Source organism: Gavialis gangeticus, unplaced genomic scaffold (assembly GCF_001723915.1).
Source record: "Gavialis gangeticus isolate Ggan-Ray unplaced genomic scaffold, GavGan_comp1, whole genome shotgun sequence".
In the NCBI taxonomy this organism is placed as follows: domain Eukaryota; kingdom Metazoa; phylum Chordata; order Crocodylia; family Gavialidae; genus Gavialis; species Gavialis gangeticus.
Genome location: NW_017729032.1, coordinates 187,523,526 through 187,543,496, shown reverse-complemented (window position 1 = coordinate 187,543,496; position 19,971 = coordinate 187,523,526). Strand labels below are relative to the sequence as shown.

The window sequence follows — 19,971 nt, the reverse complement described above, 5'->3', positions numbered from 1 at the left end:
ATACTCAAAAAAACACAAAGAACCTTGTCCCTACATAGAAGTTTACAATGAGATAGCTGGAAAAGATATCATTTATCTTATTGTAGAAAACCCCAGTAATAATAGGAGTATAAAACTCGATGGCATTTCCCTCACATTGTCAATAACTTGTTAACTTTCGAATGCTGTGTCTGATCAGTTCGAAAATTTCAGAGCATGTTCTAAACACGAATGGACAGAACCCTGTTGATGGGGAAATAAGAGGCAGGAAAGGCTGGTTCAACATTGCTCATCCTCTCAGAAGAGTTTCATCTTGACACTAAATAATTTATCTCCAAGACTGAAAGAAGACAAATAATACTGGGCAGAAGAAGGGCAAGCAAAGTCCCTGACATGGAGAAAGGAGGGGCAGTAGAAAACACACTGAATCTCTAGCATGGGAGCAATGGGAATCACAGAGAGGTCTTGGTAGAATGAAGAAAAATGGGGACTCTGGCATGAAGGGAAGGAGAAACAGATGGGACACAAAGGCACTGGCATAAGGAAAGAAGTAGGGAGTGGCTGTGAGTCCCTGAAACAGGGGGAGACAGCAGGATACCAGAGACTTATTGGCAAGAAAAATGAAAGCAAGCATCCGCTGCCAAATGAAATGAAGGTAGCTTATAGTAGCCACAAGGGGTTCAGCCACATCATATTGCAGTTTTCTTCATCACACTGCCATTAAATTTCTGAAAACGCAGATTTTTATGACTTCCTAATAATTTGTCTTGGGGTATAACATGGTCTGTACAGAGTATATGCTGATACATCTTAATCTTTAAAATCAGAAATAAATTAGAGATTATGGGCTTTTTGCCTTCTGACCACGCCTATTGTTCAATTGTGCATTTAAAAATGTTTTCAAATAAATAGGAACATGGCAATATAAAGTAACTTTATTTAATGTCCTCCATGATTTTCATATATAGTAATGATGGCTTGATTGTGCTGGTACAATCAATTGGAAATTAATTGGATTAATTGTTCCTTAGTTAATTAATTCATTCATAATTTGTCTATGCAGAAGGATGAATGGGACTCAAATCTTTCTCCTAGGTGCATTAAATGTAAATGATGGAGTAACAGGAAACTTTCAAAAAATCTTATTTTGTCACTAAAGTCTGCAGATATGAATCAGAATCAAATCTGTTGAGTAGGTAGTTTCTATTTTTACAGTCACTTTCGAGAGCAGGATCACATTTTAAGCTGTGTAATATTTCACAAAAGGCATGTAGATGAAGGTATAAAATAAAGAGGGCATGTGAACTTCAAAAAAGATTAATTAAAACAATATGCAATAAGTAAAGTGCACAAACTGTGATAGATATTCCATCTTTCCCAGTTTCTTTTGTTCTCACTGGGTGCACTACACGTGCTGTTGGCAAGGAACAATAAACTCCAGTGCAGTTTGGGCCACAGTTTATTGCTCCAGGCCTCAGTGTTTACCCATGTATCCAGGATTGCAGCATGCTAAGTTAGGGCAGCACAGCCTTGGTTGGCAGGGGGCCTGAGGGGTCAGCCTTCCAGCCTGGAGCTACTCCATCCCAGCTCAACAGGATGCAGGGGGGCTCGCTGGGGCAGGTGATATAGTGTGGGGCTAGCCAGTAGGCAGCCCTTGCACTGTAGCACCCTCATGCCCTAGCTAGCCCTGGTCACTGTCTATTCATGCATTGTAGTAGAGTAAATAACTATGCCATAGGATAGTACTTGTTTTGGGCAGTACTAACCTACTGTGGAGTTAATTGGTTTACTCTGGCCTAATAGCACTGCACATGTAGATGGTGACACTTTACTGTGGAGCTAATTAGGCAACTGCATAAAACATCTCTGTGGCAGCAAGGCACAAGCCACCAAGGCAAGAGATGACCCAGAAGCGCCGGGAGGCTAATGGCCCCGAGACTTACATGTGGTCATGTTGGTGGCACGGGCATGGGAAGCTCTGACAACATTGGTGCTGTGCTTTGTCAGCGTGTGCCAGCTTCAGTTGGCTGGGTGCATGCCCCGCCACGTCATAAAGGCGCACCCGGCCCTGATGGAGGGAGAGTGAGGAACAGGAAGCACAGCAGAAGAAAAGCTGGCTTTCTGTGCAGCAAGCCCCAGGAGGGGCATAGGGAAGGAACTGGCACCGGCTATGGTTCCTGCCTGTGAAGACTCGGAGGAGTCTTATTACTCACCTGGGGGATGACAGACACAAGACCCGGATCTGTCCCTGGATCAGCGGAGCAGCAACAAGTGCGCATCATCCTGCAGAAATAAAGAAAACTACTAATTGTGAGTGATTTGAGGTGCCGAGAAAGAATTCCTGCAAGCCTCAAACAGTATAGTGGGTGTGGATCTTCCTTATTTGTTTGATGAGGAGCAAAGCCCCATCTGGGGCATAGGACGATGGATATAAGTAGCTGGACAGTCTGGCAGACTGATTTTATTGTAGGTTTTTTGTATTTATGTTATCATTGTACCACATATCTGGGGACTTTATGGTGGGTCAGTAACTGTAACAACTGAATAGAGACCAACACCATGAGGTTGACATTTAGACCGAGTACAAGGGGAGGGGGAGCCCTGAGGAACATCATTTGACCAATCAATTAGCAGCACACCAAAATAGGAACCTTCCCTCTCTTTATTATATAACATCGAAGCATGGCAGGCAAGACAAGGGACTGCACCGTTAACAAGGGTCATCAATCAGAGGCCAAACTGTCAGGTCCCAAGGGTGGGTGCACAGAAGAGAACCCCTCAAGATGTAGGTGTCTGGTCAAGGTAATGCATGGACGTTTACAGTCTCATGTAGATGCCTCCTCTGAGCCAAGAGGTAAAACTTAAGTTGCAATATCCTAACTTTTCTCAATTTATCTGAAAATATTATTTAAAATAAATGACACAGACCAGTAGGTATAGTTTATGCAGGTCAGGGCTTATCACTAGGAACTTTAAGACAATTGTTTGCTTTATGATCTCAGGACCTTGGCAGACCTTCATTTAATGGCACCATAGAATGTGACCTCTGGCCTCACACATGCGTGGCAAGCTGCATGATTTGCACATCAGGAATCAGATCCTGATCATGCTTTTCTGTTTGCCATTGTAGTTGATTTGTCATGTTGATTGTGATCCCTGGCTGCACCAGCAACTTTAAAGCTGATTGTTGGCAGCCCTTCATGAGGGGCTGCAATATATGTGGCTTTGAATTTGCCAAGCAGGCAGAGGCAATCAGCTCCCCCAACCTGGCACTTGCAGATGTCCATACAGCACCAGTTTAAGACTGATGTGGGCTGTTCCCCATGCCGAAAATTAGCTGCTTGTCAGCTTAGGGACCTGGGCAGTCCAGGGTCTCCAACCAGGTCAAGGCTACCCTCCTCCCCATACTGACAATTATACATGGAACATCTTTGCCATTTTATGGGACCATAAATTTGCTAAACATGTGGTATGTGTCAGGATCAATCAGGCCCTGGTTGGTCACTGTAGGCAGGCTGGGGTCCCACCAAGTATCTATTGCAGTCCTAGTAGTCAGGTTGAAATGGTCAGAGTGGATGGTAGATCAGAGCCAAGGGATCCAAACAAGATGGGGACAGACACTCTGGCAAGGCTAGGATCAGGCAAAAGCAAACTGGAACAAGGCAGGAGCAGGGCTAGAGTCAGGCAGGAGCAAGGCTGCAGGTCCAAGAAGCACACAAGTGATGTTACTGGGACAAGCCCCACAGGAAGTAAGAGGGGCTTTAAAGCCCCACTGTCAGGGACTCGTGGTTTCTATAAGCTCTCCTTGGTCACCTGACTCCTTGTCAATGTCCTCATGGGAAGGACCAGGCTGGGCCGGGGGTAGTGTTTGACCAGCTGCTTAGTGGTGCTGAGTCTCTGCCTACTGGCTCAGCTGCTCCAGTTTTGAATCCCTGTGGTCCTAATATCATGTGCATGGTTAACACATTAGTCATGCCATAAATGTGACATCTGCCAGGGACTTCAGGTAATCCCTTAAGTCTCAAATCAGAAAAGTAACAATTTTGAGTGTCGTATCACTTCTTCCCACTGCTGGTAGCTGTTGGGAAGTCCCAATGCATATATATTAATAACCCTGTTTCTTTATTACGACCAGAAAAAGATACAGTTTTTGCCTTGCCCTTCTGATATTCAGTACATTTTAAATAACATCTTTTTCTCTATCAAGCATACTGTGGAATCCACATAAGCACTCTTAACTTTATGTAAGATGCTCTACCACTACAATTCTTTTAAAGCCTGTGATAAATCTTATTTCCTGTACTTTCAGGGAGAACTCAAAAAATGGACTTCTCCTGCATTAAAAAGGCACAAATAGAGGACTTCAGCCTAGGGAGCTTTCTAAAGATTTCCTGTAGTGCTGCTTAGGAGAACTTGGTCATCTGCGCCAAATTTGTGTTAATCAGCTAGCTTAACTAGCTTAAGTATAAATATTACCATGATGGCAAGTCATAGTCCTGCTTTAACATTATCATAAAAAGAGCAAACCTCATCACTGGGTGCTTCTACACATGATGCTACATTGCCATAGCAAAGCGCTATGGGGACATAGCATCAGCAGGCACATACTGTGATGCTGCAACTACATCCCTGTAGCAACACACTCCCTCACTATAGAGTGTTGATAGGGTGATGTAGCAGCTAAAAATAACCATGCGCCACTGGCATGGTGCAGTATGGGCTGTTACTGTGACATCATGTTGTACTTCCAAAAGGAAGTACTAAACAACAGTGCAATAACAACGGCACCACAGGGACATCTGTAGATGTGCCCATTGACTACTTAGGAAAAACATGTTACAAACAGTCTTCAAATACAAAATGGGTGCTTATAAAGAAGATGGTAATGAACTGATATTCATATAGACTACAGGGAGCAGGACAAGTAGTAATGAGCTTAAATTGCAAAAAGTAGGATTTAAGTTAGATATTAGGAAGAACCAACTATGAGCTTGGTAAAGCTTAATTAAACATTTGCTATAATGCTAGAGCACAGATTACCTAGAGAGATAATAATTCAGCTACATAAACTAGGTGTGAATATGGAGTATTTATCTATTATAGAACTCAGTAGATCCAAGAAACCTTGCTTCCAATCTACATGCCATCCTCCTCCTCTCTTTTGAGTCTCCCTAGTGCAGGGGTGGGCAATTATTTCAGGCAGAGGGCTGCTTATCTAGTTTTTGAAAGCTGTTGAGGGCCACATAGGTCTTTGACAGGTGCCCCGCCCCCTGGTTGCCATCTTTGGGAATGGGAGTCCTGCCCCCTAACCCCTGACCTTTGCCACCAGAAGTCCCTCCCCTTGCCCCTGGAAGTATACCTTTCAACAAGCGGTTTTGCCATCTTGGAACCAGAAAAATACCACATTATATTCTAAAAAGTAAACATCTACAACATTCATTAATTTGATTTAAAAAAATATTTTTGTCCTGGTTTACATGTCTTTGCGTAGTGTACATAGAGGTGATTGTATATAATAGCTTAAAATGAAGTCATACTCTTGTATATTGTGGAGGAGTATAGATTTGTGGGAGGCTGTGGGTGTGTGGGTATGTGGGGTGTGGGTGTGCCTGTGAAGGATAGATAGGTGTGGGGGGTCTGGGTTTGGGGTGAGGGAGCATGTGGGTGTGTGTGGATATGTGGGGTGTGAGTGAATATGGGGTTTGTGGGAGGCTGTGTGTGGGGTGGAGGGTGGCTGGGGTGTATGAAGGGGTGTCGGTGTTAGGGTCTGGGTGTTGGGGTCTGTATGCAAGGGGGGGTGTGAGTGCAGGTGTATGGTAGGGTGTGCGTGTCAGACTCACCCTATGAACACACACACACACACACACACACACACACACACACACACACACACACACACACACACACACACACACACACACACACACCCCGGTACTGATGCAGGCCCTGTGTTTCCCAGTCAAGTGTTGTAGCTGGGAGCCAAGTGGTGTCGGAACAGTATGGGGGCAAGAAGGCAGGGAAATGGCTGGGGATTTCCTGCTTTCCTGCCCCCGTACTGCTCCAGTACCACATGGCAGGGCTGGGCTGAGGGCAGAGCTGGGCCATTTCATTCCTGCTGAGGCTCCCCTTGGGTCCTACTGCCTTTGGTTCCTGTCATCTTTGTCAGGCAGCCAGCAACAGATAAATATTTCCTAAATTTTTTAGGGGCCCCATGGACCGGATAAAATGGCCTGGTGGGCCGCATCCAGCCCATGGCTGCATTTTGTCCACCCCTGCTCTAGTGACTATAGATAAGTCTCTATATTCTACTGTAAAAAGCAGCCTGATGAGGTTATAAATGCATATCTTGTGATTTGAGTGCAAATAATCAAAAGTTCGAGCTCTCTACCTGTCTTTTGTCCCTTTTATTAGTAGGCAGCCTCCCTGGCTCACACAGTACACCTGGAATCTAGATAACAAAGGGTGTGTCTACACAAGACTCTTTAAGAATGTGCCGTAAGAATGTGCGTCTATATGTGCACATGCTTCCTGCATAGTAAACCTTGCTAATTGCAAGTAAATCTGCTACCTGCAAATGCAAATGGCAAATTTACTTTTGATTAGTAGCATACAAGTGCAGTAGCGCTCATGTAGACACCTGACTGAGAGCAAATCTGCTCCTGGTCAGCCAGCCATGAAGGGGTGGGAGATTGCTCCCTGCCCCTGGGAGCTGTTTGCTACCAAGATGGGGTTCACCACTACAGCCCAGGCAGGGACTACTTGTTCTGACTCTACCCAAGTCCAACTTCACTCAGCCCAAGTTCCTGATACAAGACATATACTGTATTTTCTCATATCACACCCTACTTGCAAATACTCTTGTTTTAGGAAGATTTTTCTAGAGTTTTGGCTGCATAGAGCAGGGACAGGGCCTAGTCTTCAGCTCGCTCACCCTCCCTTTTCTATTCAGGGAAAAGCTACAGTTTTAACCCTTTCAATGAATTATCAACATCTGTTGGCTGTTGAGCCAAAAGCTGAAAGCTGAAACTGTAGCTGCTCTTGAAGACCAGACTTCATGGGCAGACCTAGGATTTTGAAAAGAGCCAAAAAAAAATCTGTAGGGCTGTGAAACAGGAGAACAGAGACCAGTAGTAGCTAACGGAGAGAAAAATGCTGAACAAAGGATAGCTTGATTAGCAGAACATCAAAACCATTAAAAAGAAGAAAGGGTCACTAACACTCATGCAATAAAAAGCAGTTAGCAGGAATTGGGAAGATTATAGTGAGCCATGATGTCAGCTGACTCCCTCAGCACCCCCTGAATAGAAATGTCACTGATGCTGCAGAGCAGTTGTTTTAAATTTTGGGTGGAGTACTAATCGAAGTGGAGTGCAACCATACTGCATCCCCCCTGGATCTGCCGCTGCTGGCTTCTGTTCCTCCCTCCGTGCAACTCCTGAAGCTAAACGAAGGAAAAGCAGCAGTGGCCATTTTATAGCATCTCCATACTCTATTCTGGGCAGGAAAATCAGCTTCCCTACCTAAAACACATCATGATTTTGGAAGGCAGATTCTTATGGGAAAGGTATGCATGGTATATGAGTAAATGTGGTACCTTATGTACACATTGGATATGGATTATTCTTCTGGTACAACATCCTTTAACTTTTTTCCTAAGGAAATGAATAACAAATTAAGGCCATGGTGCTATATTAATCACGCTTTTAATTATTTCCCTTGAGTACATCTTCCATTATGTGGAGGACGGCAGGGAGAGGGAATAACTCATAGGCAATTTAATTACAAGACAACAGATTCTACTATAGAATTTAGTTACGTAAACCAGAAAGATCATTTTCCTTTGATCCTTTTTCTAGTCACTTTCCCATCTACTCCTCTTTATTCACACCTATGTATTTCTTTTGTACTTCATCTTTCCATTTCCTCTTTTCTTGCTCTACTTCCTTTGCCATGTCTGACTGAACATTTTTAAATAAAGCTCCTTATTGACAAAGAATGATCATGAGCCTTGATCCTTTATTCAACGCTGCTGCTTCTAACTTCTGTTTTCTTTTACAAAGCTTGATTTGGGCAATTTAAAAAATCATTTGTTTTTATTTGGAATTTGAAAGTACTCGGGATCCATTCAAACATTAGGGAAAATGGAGCTGAATCTATGGAAGAATTGCCCAAGACCCAAAGCCATTGAAGTCAATGGAAGTACAATGGTAAGAACTAAGCTTGATGTTAGCAGGAACAAACCCTAGAAACCAGTCTGGTTCTGTCCTGGTTTTTCCTTACTTAATGCCTCAAGTATTTCTTCAGAAAAAGCTGTTGCTTCAGCCCTAAAATGCAGGGGAAAGCACAGGTCAAGAAAAAATTAAAGAAAAGAAGATGACTGCATAAATAAGTTCCTTGATTTATAAACAGCATCAGTATGTCAGTAGTACACATTCACTTCACAGAAGGCAGAACAGATCATTACACTTTTTAACCCAACTATCAAGCTGGTAGTTGCCTTTAAATTTCAGTTTAGAAGCAGTAACATGTTGCAATCTTATAGCACAATTAATTCAAACACCACCAAATACTTTTGAAAGCTGACTGACATTATTATCCCATTTTGTAGTGGAAACTAAAACAGCAATAGGTCAGATGATTTGCCAGGGCCAGCTAATGGTAGTGTCAGAAATAGAGGATCAGATGTCTGACTCCTAAGCCACATTCTATCTCTGGACAGCTGGAGTTCAAGCTTCACCAACTGAGCCTGTAGTTGTGTCCTAGCCAAGACTTTGGGGAACTATTTTAGCACGGGTATGTGTACAATTTACCTTTGCACCTGTAAGGCAAGTAATAAATGTGCTCCCCCCCCCCTTTTTTTTTGGTTTGTTTTTTTGTTTTGCACATACAACTTAATTTTCAGATATGAAAATGTGGGCCTCAGTGAGCATCTTCAAGTTTTTATGCACTGGAGTGCAGTACTCCTACTTACTAGTTACAGTACTACCAATGTAGTACATTGTTCCTTTAATCAAAAGATGGTTAGGGGATGTAATTTTAATAAGCATCTTGGGAAGACAGTTTTGTCAGATGTGTAGGATGAAGGCGTGTTTATTCACAGTAAAAACCCTACACTGCTAAATAAGAAAACCCATCAGTTCTAGTGCTGCATGTATCCTCTGGTCCGTCAGTACAGCACATAACTGGGATGGAGTGGTACTATGATGACAGTAACCAACCAGAAGACATCATGCAAATGAGAATACTGTATCCTGTTCCCGTACCAGCTGCTCTGTTGCCGGCTGGTTGTTATAGTGATAAACTGAGGCCTTGCCTCTTTGCTTCTCCTTGAAAGAAAAACCTTTAATTCCTCTAGGGAAGGGAGAGTGAGAGAAGGGGGTGGGAGTGGAAATTATATGACAAAGAAAAACATCTGCCTGAGAAGAGAATAACAGAGAGGGCATTGCAGAAGGAAACATTCACTGGTCATGCCAGTGCTCACAACTGATGCTGAGTCAGAAACAGGTATCCCAAAATCCCTTTCTAATGAGCTTCTGTCAGAAACCATGGAGGAGATAGAACACACATGCCCTCAGCCTCGGTTGGTAAGTAAAAAGACAAAGGATGCATTATTTGCCATCCGAGAGCTCTTTGCATTATTAGGATGTAAAAGAATCTGTGTTTAAAAAAACTGAATGTATAAAATAGGAATTCAGCTACAGCGTAGTCTGTCTCAGCTGTTTGTGCTTTATGTCTGCACTGTGAGAACTTGAATTACAAAGCACTATTGTACCGATTGTGAAAAAAGCAGACAGTTGGGGTACAGTGCATTTGTGAGTGAAAACGAGGTTAGAGCTTTGTTATGGCAGGTCTTGTTCTATAACAAAACATGTCAGTCAATGTAAAAATGGCATTTTTCTTCTGCATTTTTTGGTTCAGATTCATAGCAAAGCTGGTTATTTTGTCCTTCCCTGTTCTTTGTCTTTATGCTGACTTTGGGAAATAAAATGACTGTTAAGCAGAATTTCCACATCCCTATTTAAGATAGCAGTAAATACAGAATGCATCTGAAAAATGATATGACAAAATTACCCACATTTTAAAAGGGTCTCACCAGATTGCTGGTGCACACTTCCATGATTCCACTCCAGGTAATTGCAGGCATGTGACTCAGGAAAGCTGCGTTAAAAAAGGAGCTGCATGTCTTTAATAATTAATGTATGGGAACAGTGCATTCAAAGAAACTGCTGTACATACAATTAGAGCATCCCTTTATGTATGCTGTCTGGAAGGAGAACTGCTTCCATACCATTGCTGTTCAGAGCTCTTCAGGCTCGTTCTGTATCTGCCAGGATTCAGCTTTTTACTGAATAAGACAAAGGTGTCCCTCACAGTTTTTCTAAGTCATAAAGAACTTGGAAGCCTTCTGACCAAACTCAGGGCATTAATTATGGCCAAGACCAATCCTAGCTTCCCTGCCCTCCCTCCCTGAAGTTGAGTCTAAAGGTATTGCATAGAGAATGGGGAAATAGAGTCTGTTTTTTTTGTTGAAGGGATGAAGGGGGCTGGTAAAAAAACCCAAACAAACAAACAAAAAAACACCCTCAAGTTGAGGGTGGTTGTTTGGAAGAGTAACAAAGAGCTTTTCTAGGCAGTGCAGGCCACTTCCTAGTTGCACAAAGATTGGCTTCTTTCTGGTTGCAGCACTACAACAGTTACCATCCTAGTGCTGCATTTTTAAAATTATTTTAATCTTTCTAAGTTTGGGGACATTTTTATTCTTGTTCTTTCAGACTTGCTTTTTTATTCCTACAAATAGTAATCACTCTTCTTCTCCTTACAGTACATATCAGTGCAAGACACTAATAATAATGACACATATGAAAGCAAGATGCAAAAAGTGCAGATATGTTACCAATGTGTGAGACTGCATGACTTATGCAATAGTTTAGCACTAGAAATGAGACCATTTAACACAAAAATGTCATCACTGCCTTAATTAAAACATTTTTAAATCCAACTTCAGTAATTACATTCAATGCCATATTTCAGACATCCTCCTGTTATGACAAGTAGCAGCAACAGTTGCTGGGGTTGACCTAAATTAACATTTTTTCTACTACCTCTTTTTTATAATTAACTAACAACTTTTAAAACCCTGTTAATTTTTAAATGGAAAGGAGATTTTTAGTGGGTTTTGAATGGAGATGTTAGTAAATATTTTGGTATTGCAATGCACTCATAGATTCTGCTTAAGGCTTTTCTTGTTGAAAACCTTTCATACACAAAAAAGAAAACCTTTTGAAAATATTATCTCTCTGCTCTAACACGCGCACACACACACACAAAGTCAATTTGCTGCCAATATTTACAGTGTCACTAATTCCAGAGGAATTCCTATGGAAATGGAAGTAGCGGCCAGAGTATCTAAATAAAGTAGGAATTCATAATGATGTTTTAGATATCCATGGATACCAATAAATTTATATTGAACAACAGACACACTTTGAATAAAAATATATAGAAGCTTGTACCTCTGAGATGAGAGTCTGTGGGACTGCATATCTGCCTCATCTCACACCTTTCTGAAAGAGATGTGCAAATGTTAGAAAAAAGAGGAGAGGTAAGACTATTTAAAAGTAATTCAGTATACTCCACCTAATTATGTGCTAGTGAATGGTACTGATTGCTGCTTTACCAGGACTTTTTTTATATGAGTCTGTCTTGCATGGGAAGAATTAGGAACCAATATTCAAAAGAGTGAAATGGTGCTTGATGAGTATTAAATAGCCATTCATTTCTAAGCACTATTCCTCCTATACAAAAATTGATAAACACTAAAATAATTAACAAAGAAGAAAGGCAGTATATGTGGGCTGAAGACAGGGTAGATTTTCCCCTTATAAACTAAACAAATCAGAGATGTATAGCATAAACTCTTCTGAGCCTAACCACAGTTTATCATATGTTGTGAAAGGACATGCAGAGGCACTCAATTGGTAAATATGCATGCAGTGGGTTGCAAACAATGTAACTATGTCATTGCATCAGTAGAGGATCTGGTTTATTTTGTATTCAGTTCAGCAGTTCGTTTCATTTAGAGTTTGGTTTTGAGAGTTTGGGGGCTCTTTTTGTTTTTTTTAATTATTTTAAATAGCATCTTTTCTCAGCTCCTTATCCATCTCCAAGGGTTATATTGGGTCATTAATTGAGATAGCTGCTTCATTAGAATAAAAGGTACAGGGTCATCCTAATTCAATCAATTTTGCCATGGTCCAATTATCCTGTACTATCATTTGTTACCATGTGATAATGTAATGCTGGTTGGCTATTGTTGGATTATTTAGAGATGATCTTAAATGCTACTGGATGGTCCTTAGGATGCTATGGGATTAAACCAATACTGCAGGCACCCTGAACTTGTAATGTTTAAATCTAAAATAATAAAAAATAAAACAAACACAACTCAAAATGTGACCAACTACCAGAAAATTATTAAATAGTGCCCTTAAATGATAATGAAGCATTGCATAGGTAAATAAATGCTGGTATTTTTCCAAAGGAAATTTGGGCTCTTAGATGGATATTCTACATAGTAAGTATTCACTTTGGGGTTGGCTATTTACTTTTTTTAAAGGAGTTGCTTACGTAAAGCAAATATTTTAAAATAATACCTGTCACAATATTTCTTTTTCAGTCATTTCCTCTAACTTTATGTCATGGAGGCTGCTATCTTAACAGGAACTAACACTGTAAGACTAAAGGACATCTCTGTCCTATGAAGAAAGCAGGGGACATAGAAATCAGTTTCCAGGTAAGTTTCAATGTGTATTGAAACCTGAGTTTTTCTAAATGTAGCACTGTTTTCATATAAATTGCATGACTTCCTACTGTAGACACTGTCTGGGATTTCTGAATTAAAACAAGCAAAAACTAAGACTAGACCAGAGACTCCAATGATAATTCTTGTTGAGTAGATTCTCCCTAGTCCATTCTTCACTCAAGCTTTATATACTTTATTAATTCTATTTTCATGTATTTGCCAATCAGTATGTCTGACAATATCACATTATATAGTAATCTTAGAACACTGCAGTGCAACAATCCAGCACATCATTGTCTCAAGTCTGTTGTACACTGAGGATTTTAGCTACCAACCTAACTATGCAATTGTTGCTAACCAGTGTAAGCCCCTAGTGTAAACAGAGTCTGGTTATGGATGCTCCTACTGTTTGAAATGAGGATAAACTGAGTAAGTATGAAAGATTGCTTTACACTGATGCACCTGAGATACAGCTACACAGATGGCTAAAAGAGCCCAATGAGGCAAGCCCTTCATTTACCTGGAGGGCATAGGTACATGAAAAAGGCATACAGAAAGTTGCTGGGGGTTCATTTGGAGGATGCAGCAATATGAAACTGCGTGTTTATCTTTAAGATTATATGCTTTTTAGGGTCAAGAGTTTGACCCAAACCTTGCAATGAATTCCAGTGTTCCTTGTGAGACCAGAGCATATGTCTTTTCTGTACTTAGAAAGCATTCTAGTACTCTGAGGGAATTGCCACAATCTAGCAATGACTGCTCTACACACCCGCTCCAGAGTATGAATAGGAACAATTCCAGACAGTGTCTGCTACAAAATGGCAATTTATAGGTATGGGGCTACAACTGAAAACAGCAACAAAAATGAATACACATTGAAACTGCCCTAAAAGTAAACTTTAAAAATTGCTGCTTGATTTCACTTTTTAACGTATATTTCTCTAATGTATATGTCGAGTGTTGCCTTTAAAGTGCTTAATCTAAGCCTGTTGCTTTCTTCCTAAATAAAGCTCTGGGGGTTAACATTTTCAAAAGCTTGCTGGGGATTTGTGAGCCAAAGTCCCATTTTCAGTGCTTGAGTTAAGCATTTAATCAATGTCCTACCGGGACACTGCAACACAGTCCCTCATGCTCTTGTCATCCAGTGGACTCCTAGGCTCAGCTGAGCTGTACAATATAGTGTACTGCATAGAAAGAGTTGAACACCCCAGGAAAAGATCCCCTCAAAAAACCTGCTGAACAGAGAGCCACCAAAACTAGGTGCAAGTAAAATGCAGAATAAAAGGGTAGGACATGGGTGCCACTGCCAAGTACTGGCCAGGCCAATCAGTCACTGCTAGCCCAGGTAGTATTTCCCTTTGCTCAGCACCCTCAGCCACTAGGGCAGGGGTTGTCAACCTGTGGTGCATGTACCGCAGGTGGCATAGGCAACCTCTGTGTGTGGCATGTGGTAGATCAGGAAGGGAACACACAGCACAGTGACAGATAGGGCAGGAAGCAGAAAGCAGAGCAGCAGACGGGGCAGGGAGCACAGGGAAAAAAGAAGAATGCAGAGCAGAAGACTGGGCAGGGGAAGAGGATCACAGTGGTACTCAAGGAGGGTGCAGAGCTAATTTCTGGCACTCCTGTCAGAAACGTCGGTCCCACTGCACTAGAGGATTGTAGCCTTAGCTCCTGGTATTAAATGCAAAAGTCCAGTATTCCCATCTTGAAAAAGACTAACAGAGACACCCAAAATAGCCAGTAACATAGTGGTTATGCCACTTACTTGATACATGGAAACCAGGTTTCTATCCCTGCTCTGCCTGTTCTAAGTCTCCCACATCCCGAGTGACTGTATTCTGGAGTAGGCCTCACACATTCTTCATGATTGAGCTGTTCCATTTTTATATGAATAACTGTATATTACTTGGGACAGAGTGAAAAACAAAAATTAAAAGCCCAGTATTTAGCGCATTGTCATCTGTGCAGTTTGGGAACCAAAATTTTAAAAGGCTGCCAAATCCAGCTTCCATTTCTGTGTGTATAACTTTATCTGACACATGTTTACACATTTTTGTAATTTTTTTTCTACTGTAAGTCATCACTGAAAAACTAGATTGTAATTTGCCTGTCACTTCATTGAAGCACACAACACCTTTTCTCCTGTCCCCAAATGCTACAATATGTATTTGACAAAATTCAGTAGTTCTACGTATTTAACTGCAGGAGCCACAAATCAGATATGAGAGCAGGGGGTGTATAATATACCCTGTACAATTTATTGTAATTTTACATACACAGGTGTCATGCTATTTGGAACTAGCTGCATCAAGTAGCACATTGCTGCTTTCAATAACTGTGAATATCTACAAGACATTCAGAAAGAAGATGACTAGTTACAGTGGCCTTTCAAGTCAGTAAAAACAAGGTTCTTACTATATAATAAACATACAAATAAGAGGAAACCCATGGGAAGGAGCTATATGTCCTAATCACATTTGGTGGAAGTACAGCTATAGAATGGACCCAGGAAGGTAGATCCATACACAAACATTTACCCAACAGAGATATGTGCCACAAGACACACACATACCTTCCTTTTCACATCATTTTTTTTCATTTTCCACACAAAGACTGAAGACACAGGGTCAAAATGGTTTCAAGAAAGCCACAGGGCTGTTATCTGTTACAGCACACCTTCGATATAAAAAAAAAATGCAGGAGGTGGGATAGTGATTTTGTGCTTGCAACAGGGATTTGCAAGAATATCTGTACAAAAAATACCTTTAGTATGGTCAGAAAAAGAATATTTTTGCTTCCACATATCTCTGTTTCAAATCTTCCTGAACAAATAGGTCATGGTTCATGCAGAAGATATCTGAGGTGGGTTATCAGACAGGCATAAACTGCAAGAGATGCAGATGTGCAGAACATATGGTGTCTAATTCTTCCCTAATCTAAACTGTTACAACTCAGGTGGCTTTGGTAGATGTGCCCCTCCTCAGCCAAGGCTGAATTTGATCCTCTTGCTGTATGGTTATATATTACGCACATGTTAGTGTACAAGCAAAAAAAGAAGCAAGTTTTTGCAATCAAGAACTTCAGGTTGACATTATCCTCAGGATACTTTACCCTATATCGCATGAAGGCACAGACAGAATGCCCTTAGAGGACTGGAGAATTTAGCCTCATATTTCACCATCGCAAAGCATTGCATACTTCTGAATCCTGAGATGTCTGACTGACTGGTTAAGCTCCAGTGAAAAGTACTGAGTTGGTTTAACTGATGAAACAATGTCTTGCTTTCAGATTGTTCTTTTATGGCAGTGGTTCTCAACCTTTCTTTGCTCTAGCCACCTCTCAGAAAATGCCAGCTCTTAGCTTTTACTCACTTTTTGACTACAATAAATAACAGAGCCATTCTGTGGCAAAAAAATTCAGGAAGACCACAACAGGTCAAAATGTTTTTGCCCCTACAGATCTTAATTTGAAATCTCTGGGTTTATCTTGTGAATCATATGTAGGTGTTTGCACGTCTAACATATGTAGGTGGTTGCACATCTAATTGTGCTAATATTGCATAGCACTCTATGGCACGTGGATGCAGAACCAGTGTTTTATGGTATAGTTGTTGTGGATTAACTCCTATGACATTCTTTTCCCACTATGGCAATGAAGCAGTACCATGTGTGCAAACTGCCAGGATTAATGGCTTTTTCCATCTTGTATATTTGATAAGTTAGGTTGTTTGCTTATTTACTTATTTGATTTATATCAATTTATATATTCAATTTTATCATCTGAGCTTTGTTTCCATGGGGCCCATTCTACCTCTAGTTCCATCTTACTTTTGAAAGATATGTTTTTAGTCAAGCTGAAGTTATGGCATTGATAAACTATTTCATGAAATATGATTGCCGGCGTTAAGCATCAGCTTAGATTGGAGTCACTTCTAGTTCTAAAATCTATTAACTTCTCTTTCTCTTTCATAAACATCCTCTCTAGATATTCTTAGGAGATATTTGGAGGGGAAAAGGCGGGGGGCAGGGGGGAAAGAAAACCAGTTCTGCTTCTAAATGGATCAGATTTATCTTCGCATTATTCTCATATACTCTTTCTCTCCCTTCCTCTCTCTGTCATATGTGCACAAACACACACACACACACAATATACCCCATAATCAAAAGCTACATCTATTTTTCAAAGAAGAATATAATTTTCAATCATTATTTCAAAGTAATGCATAAGAATAATTCCAGACTCCAAAAAAGAAAGAAAATCAAAAATCAGATGTCTATCCTCAGGAGTTTTACAAAGGCATTTATAGAAATATTTCTTCCTGCCTTGTTGTTGTGTAGAAGTCCCCACAAAAACCCCCAGACTCATGATTATTCCATGACCTTCTGTGGAACAGACAGTACACAAAATGCTTATAAAAATATAAAGTAAACCAGCTTGTAGGGGAGGAAGGTGGGAGCAGGGAATATTCCTGTCTCTTACAACTGTAGAAATTGTATGGGCTTTAATCACTAACACAATATAAAGTATACTTGAACATTTTTTAAGTTGACAGTGTCCCTTTAATAACATTTGTAGTAATCAATAGGCCAAATTCCTCCTTGTGGAGCTGTTCTGTTTTCTCTGGCTTAATGAGCTTATTCAAAGTAATTGTGGAAATTGCAGCAGACTCATTGCAATCTGAGATAAACCCTCCTAGAAAATTTGCCTGGCAAGAGAAGTGAAACTGGATGTCTAGCTCCATTTGCTAAAAAGAAGGAGCACGGGCTTTATTTCTGGCAAGTGTTCTTTGGGGATATTTCTTCCTGCCTGGAGAAGTTCCTATTTCTTGTTTCAGCATAGAATCAGAGGAAGTGAACTGACATACTTCATATACTTCCCTTTTTGTTTATTTATTTAAATATAGTTAGTCCCAGCATTTTTATGGCCTATTGCCACCAGTTCACCTCCATTTGTTTCTGTCCTTGCCCATGGCAAATCAACTAGTGTTCAATGAAACCAAGCACAAAAAAAGAAAGTGGAAGACAAACGAGCTAGCACTAGCAAACCAGATTATATACTGCTATTGTTCCACTACATGCTTCAGACATCAAAACTGCACCAAGAATAGAACTTAGAATCATAGGGCATTTATATGTGCTCCAGGAGTGTGTGTGTGTGTGTGTGTGTGTGTGTGTGGGCAGGGGTGCTTTAATTAGAGCGGCTCTGAGAGCTGCTGTAATTAAAGTGCCTGGAGCATCTCATGTATCAGTGCCTCCACATTTAAAAATGGTGGTGGGGGTGCTTTACCTAAAGCTCGTTCAACAAGCTTTAGGTAAAGCACCCCCACTGCCATTTTTAAGAGCAGGGAGGTTGATACATGAGACGTTGGAGGCTGCTGAAGCATGGTAATTATCATGTTCCAGCACACTCAATTAATTGGGCCCATAGAATCATAGAATTATAGAAAATTAGAGTTGGAAGGGACCTGAAGAGGACATCTAATCTAACCCTCTGCTCAAAGCAGGACTGTCTCTAACTATATCATCCGAGCCAAGGCTTTGTCTAGTTGAGTCTTAAGAAAGTCCAAGGTGGAATCTCAATCCTCTGATTCTATGATTCTAAGTAGAAAATCAGGGAGACCTCTAAATACCTACATGACTTCTGAAAATGTGATTTAGCAACTTAGGCCTTGTAGTTCTGAGTAGGACAGCACCTAACACCTTAAAAAGTATTTATTAATGGAGTTAGGAAGAGAAACACCCTTACCCAGTCACAAAACATGAACGCCTAGTGAATATTCAAAGATAAATATGATAGGAATAATTGTCGTGTCTTCCATACTCTGTTTTCTTGTCCTGCCCAAAATATTTTCCTTAGTACTTTGTTTACAAACACTTTCAGCCATTTGCCTCTATTGGTGTCCAGGATACATACTCATGTAAAAAGACAGGTTGAATAATTTTACACAGAATTTCAATTTTAAGGTTTCTTGCAATTTTTCTTAATGCCATTGATTCTGCTTTTAAAAATATAAAGAGACAGCTAAAAACAACATTTTATCTTCTCCTTTTATGCATAAGCAATGTAGCCATATCTGACCTTGTTTCATAAGGGGTGCCCCATACGAGATGTTTACTGTGGAGATCCCTAATTATCTCCAAAGTAAACATCTCAGTGTCTGCATGTGCAGTGCTATGAGGACAGAATAAACGAATTAACTATGCAATAGGTTAGTAATTGTAAATACAAGTTCTATCTTGTAGGTGAGTTTTTACTCCACAGCAACACATGTGAAGATACTAATGGAGCTGGCTGGGACGCAAGGGTCCTGCTATGTGTGGGCTACCTGCTGGCTAACTGCACATTGAAGCACTCTTGCACCCCAGCCAGCCCTACCACAGCACATTGGCCAGGTCAGAGCAGCCCTTGGCTGGCAAGCCAACACCTTGGGCCTCCTGCCAGCTGCAACTTCTCCACACCAACTCAATGTGCTGTGGTTCTGGGCATGTGTTCAGATGTGGTGCCCAGGAGCAATAAACTCCGGTGCAATATGCGCCAGAGTTCACTGCTGTGTGTTAATAGATGTGTAGACATGCCCAAGATGTATTTGCTTGGTTCAGTTGAGTGAGCACAGTTTGTGCCAGAGTTATTGTCTCTGGGCACAGCATTTACACGTGTGCCTAGCACTGCAGCACATTGAACCAGGGTAGTGCAAGGAGCCCAAGGGTGTCAGCCTGCTAGCTCAGAACTGTTCCACCCCAGCTCAACATGCTGCAAAAGGGTGGCTGGGGCATGAGGGTGCTACGGTGCAAGATTAACTAGCAGGCAGGCCCCAGTCTGTAGCACTTTCATGTACCAGCCAGCCTCAGTCACTGTTTACACATGTGTTGCAGTGCACTAAATAATTCTGCCATAGGACAGTATTATCCTATGGCAGAGTTAATTAGTTTACTCTGATTAATTATCCCTGGCTGCCTGTTAAAGATAACAAGGCACCAGGGGCAGTAGGATCCAAGGGGAGCCAGTAGCAGGACCCAGAAGCCACAGCAGCAAGACCCAACTGGCCCTGCCCCACCCCTAGCCCCCCACCCCCAACTGGAAGCCCAGCAGAGGCTTCTGGCCTGGGACCCTGGGCTTGTTCTCTTCCTCCCTCCACTGGAGAGAGAAATTCAGATAAGAATGGGGGGGGGGGGGTGAGGGGGGGGGCG

At 41.3% G+C, this 19,971-nt stretch overlaps 1 protein-coding gene across 4 annotated transcripts in view; it reads left to right on the top strand.

The window, feature by feature from the left end:
- Positions 1–19,971, top strand: part of PCYT1B (phosphate cytidylyltransferase 1, choline, beta) — a 76,688-nt gene that overhangs the window by 12,755 nt on the left and 43,962 nt on the right. The window contains exon 1 of one of the 4 annotated variants that reach the window (XM_019525368.1): positions 9,264–9,563. The exons of 1 other annotated variant lie outside the window; for it this stretch is intronic. In XM_019525368.1, coding sequence (XP_019380913.1) covers positions 9,447–9,563 — 117 coding nt within the window. In that variant the 5' untranslated portion in view covers positions 9,264–9,446. Of the gene's footprint in view, positions 1–9,263; positions 9,564–12,660; positions 12,773–19,971 lie in introns of those variants that run through there. 2 more of the 4 variants (XM_019525370.1, XM_019525371.1) reach the window with 2 other exon arrangements.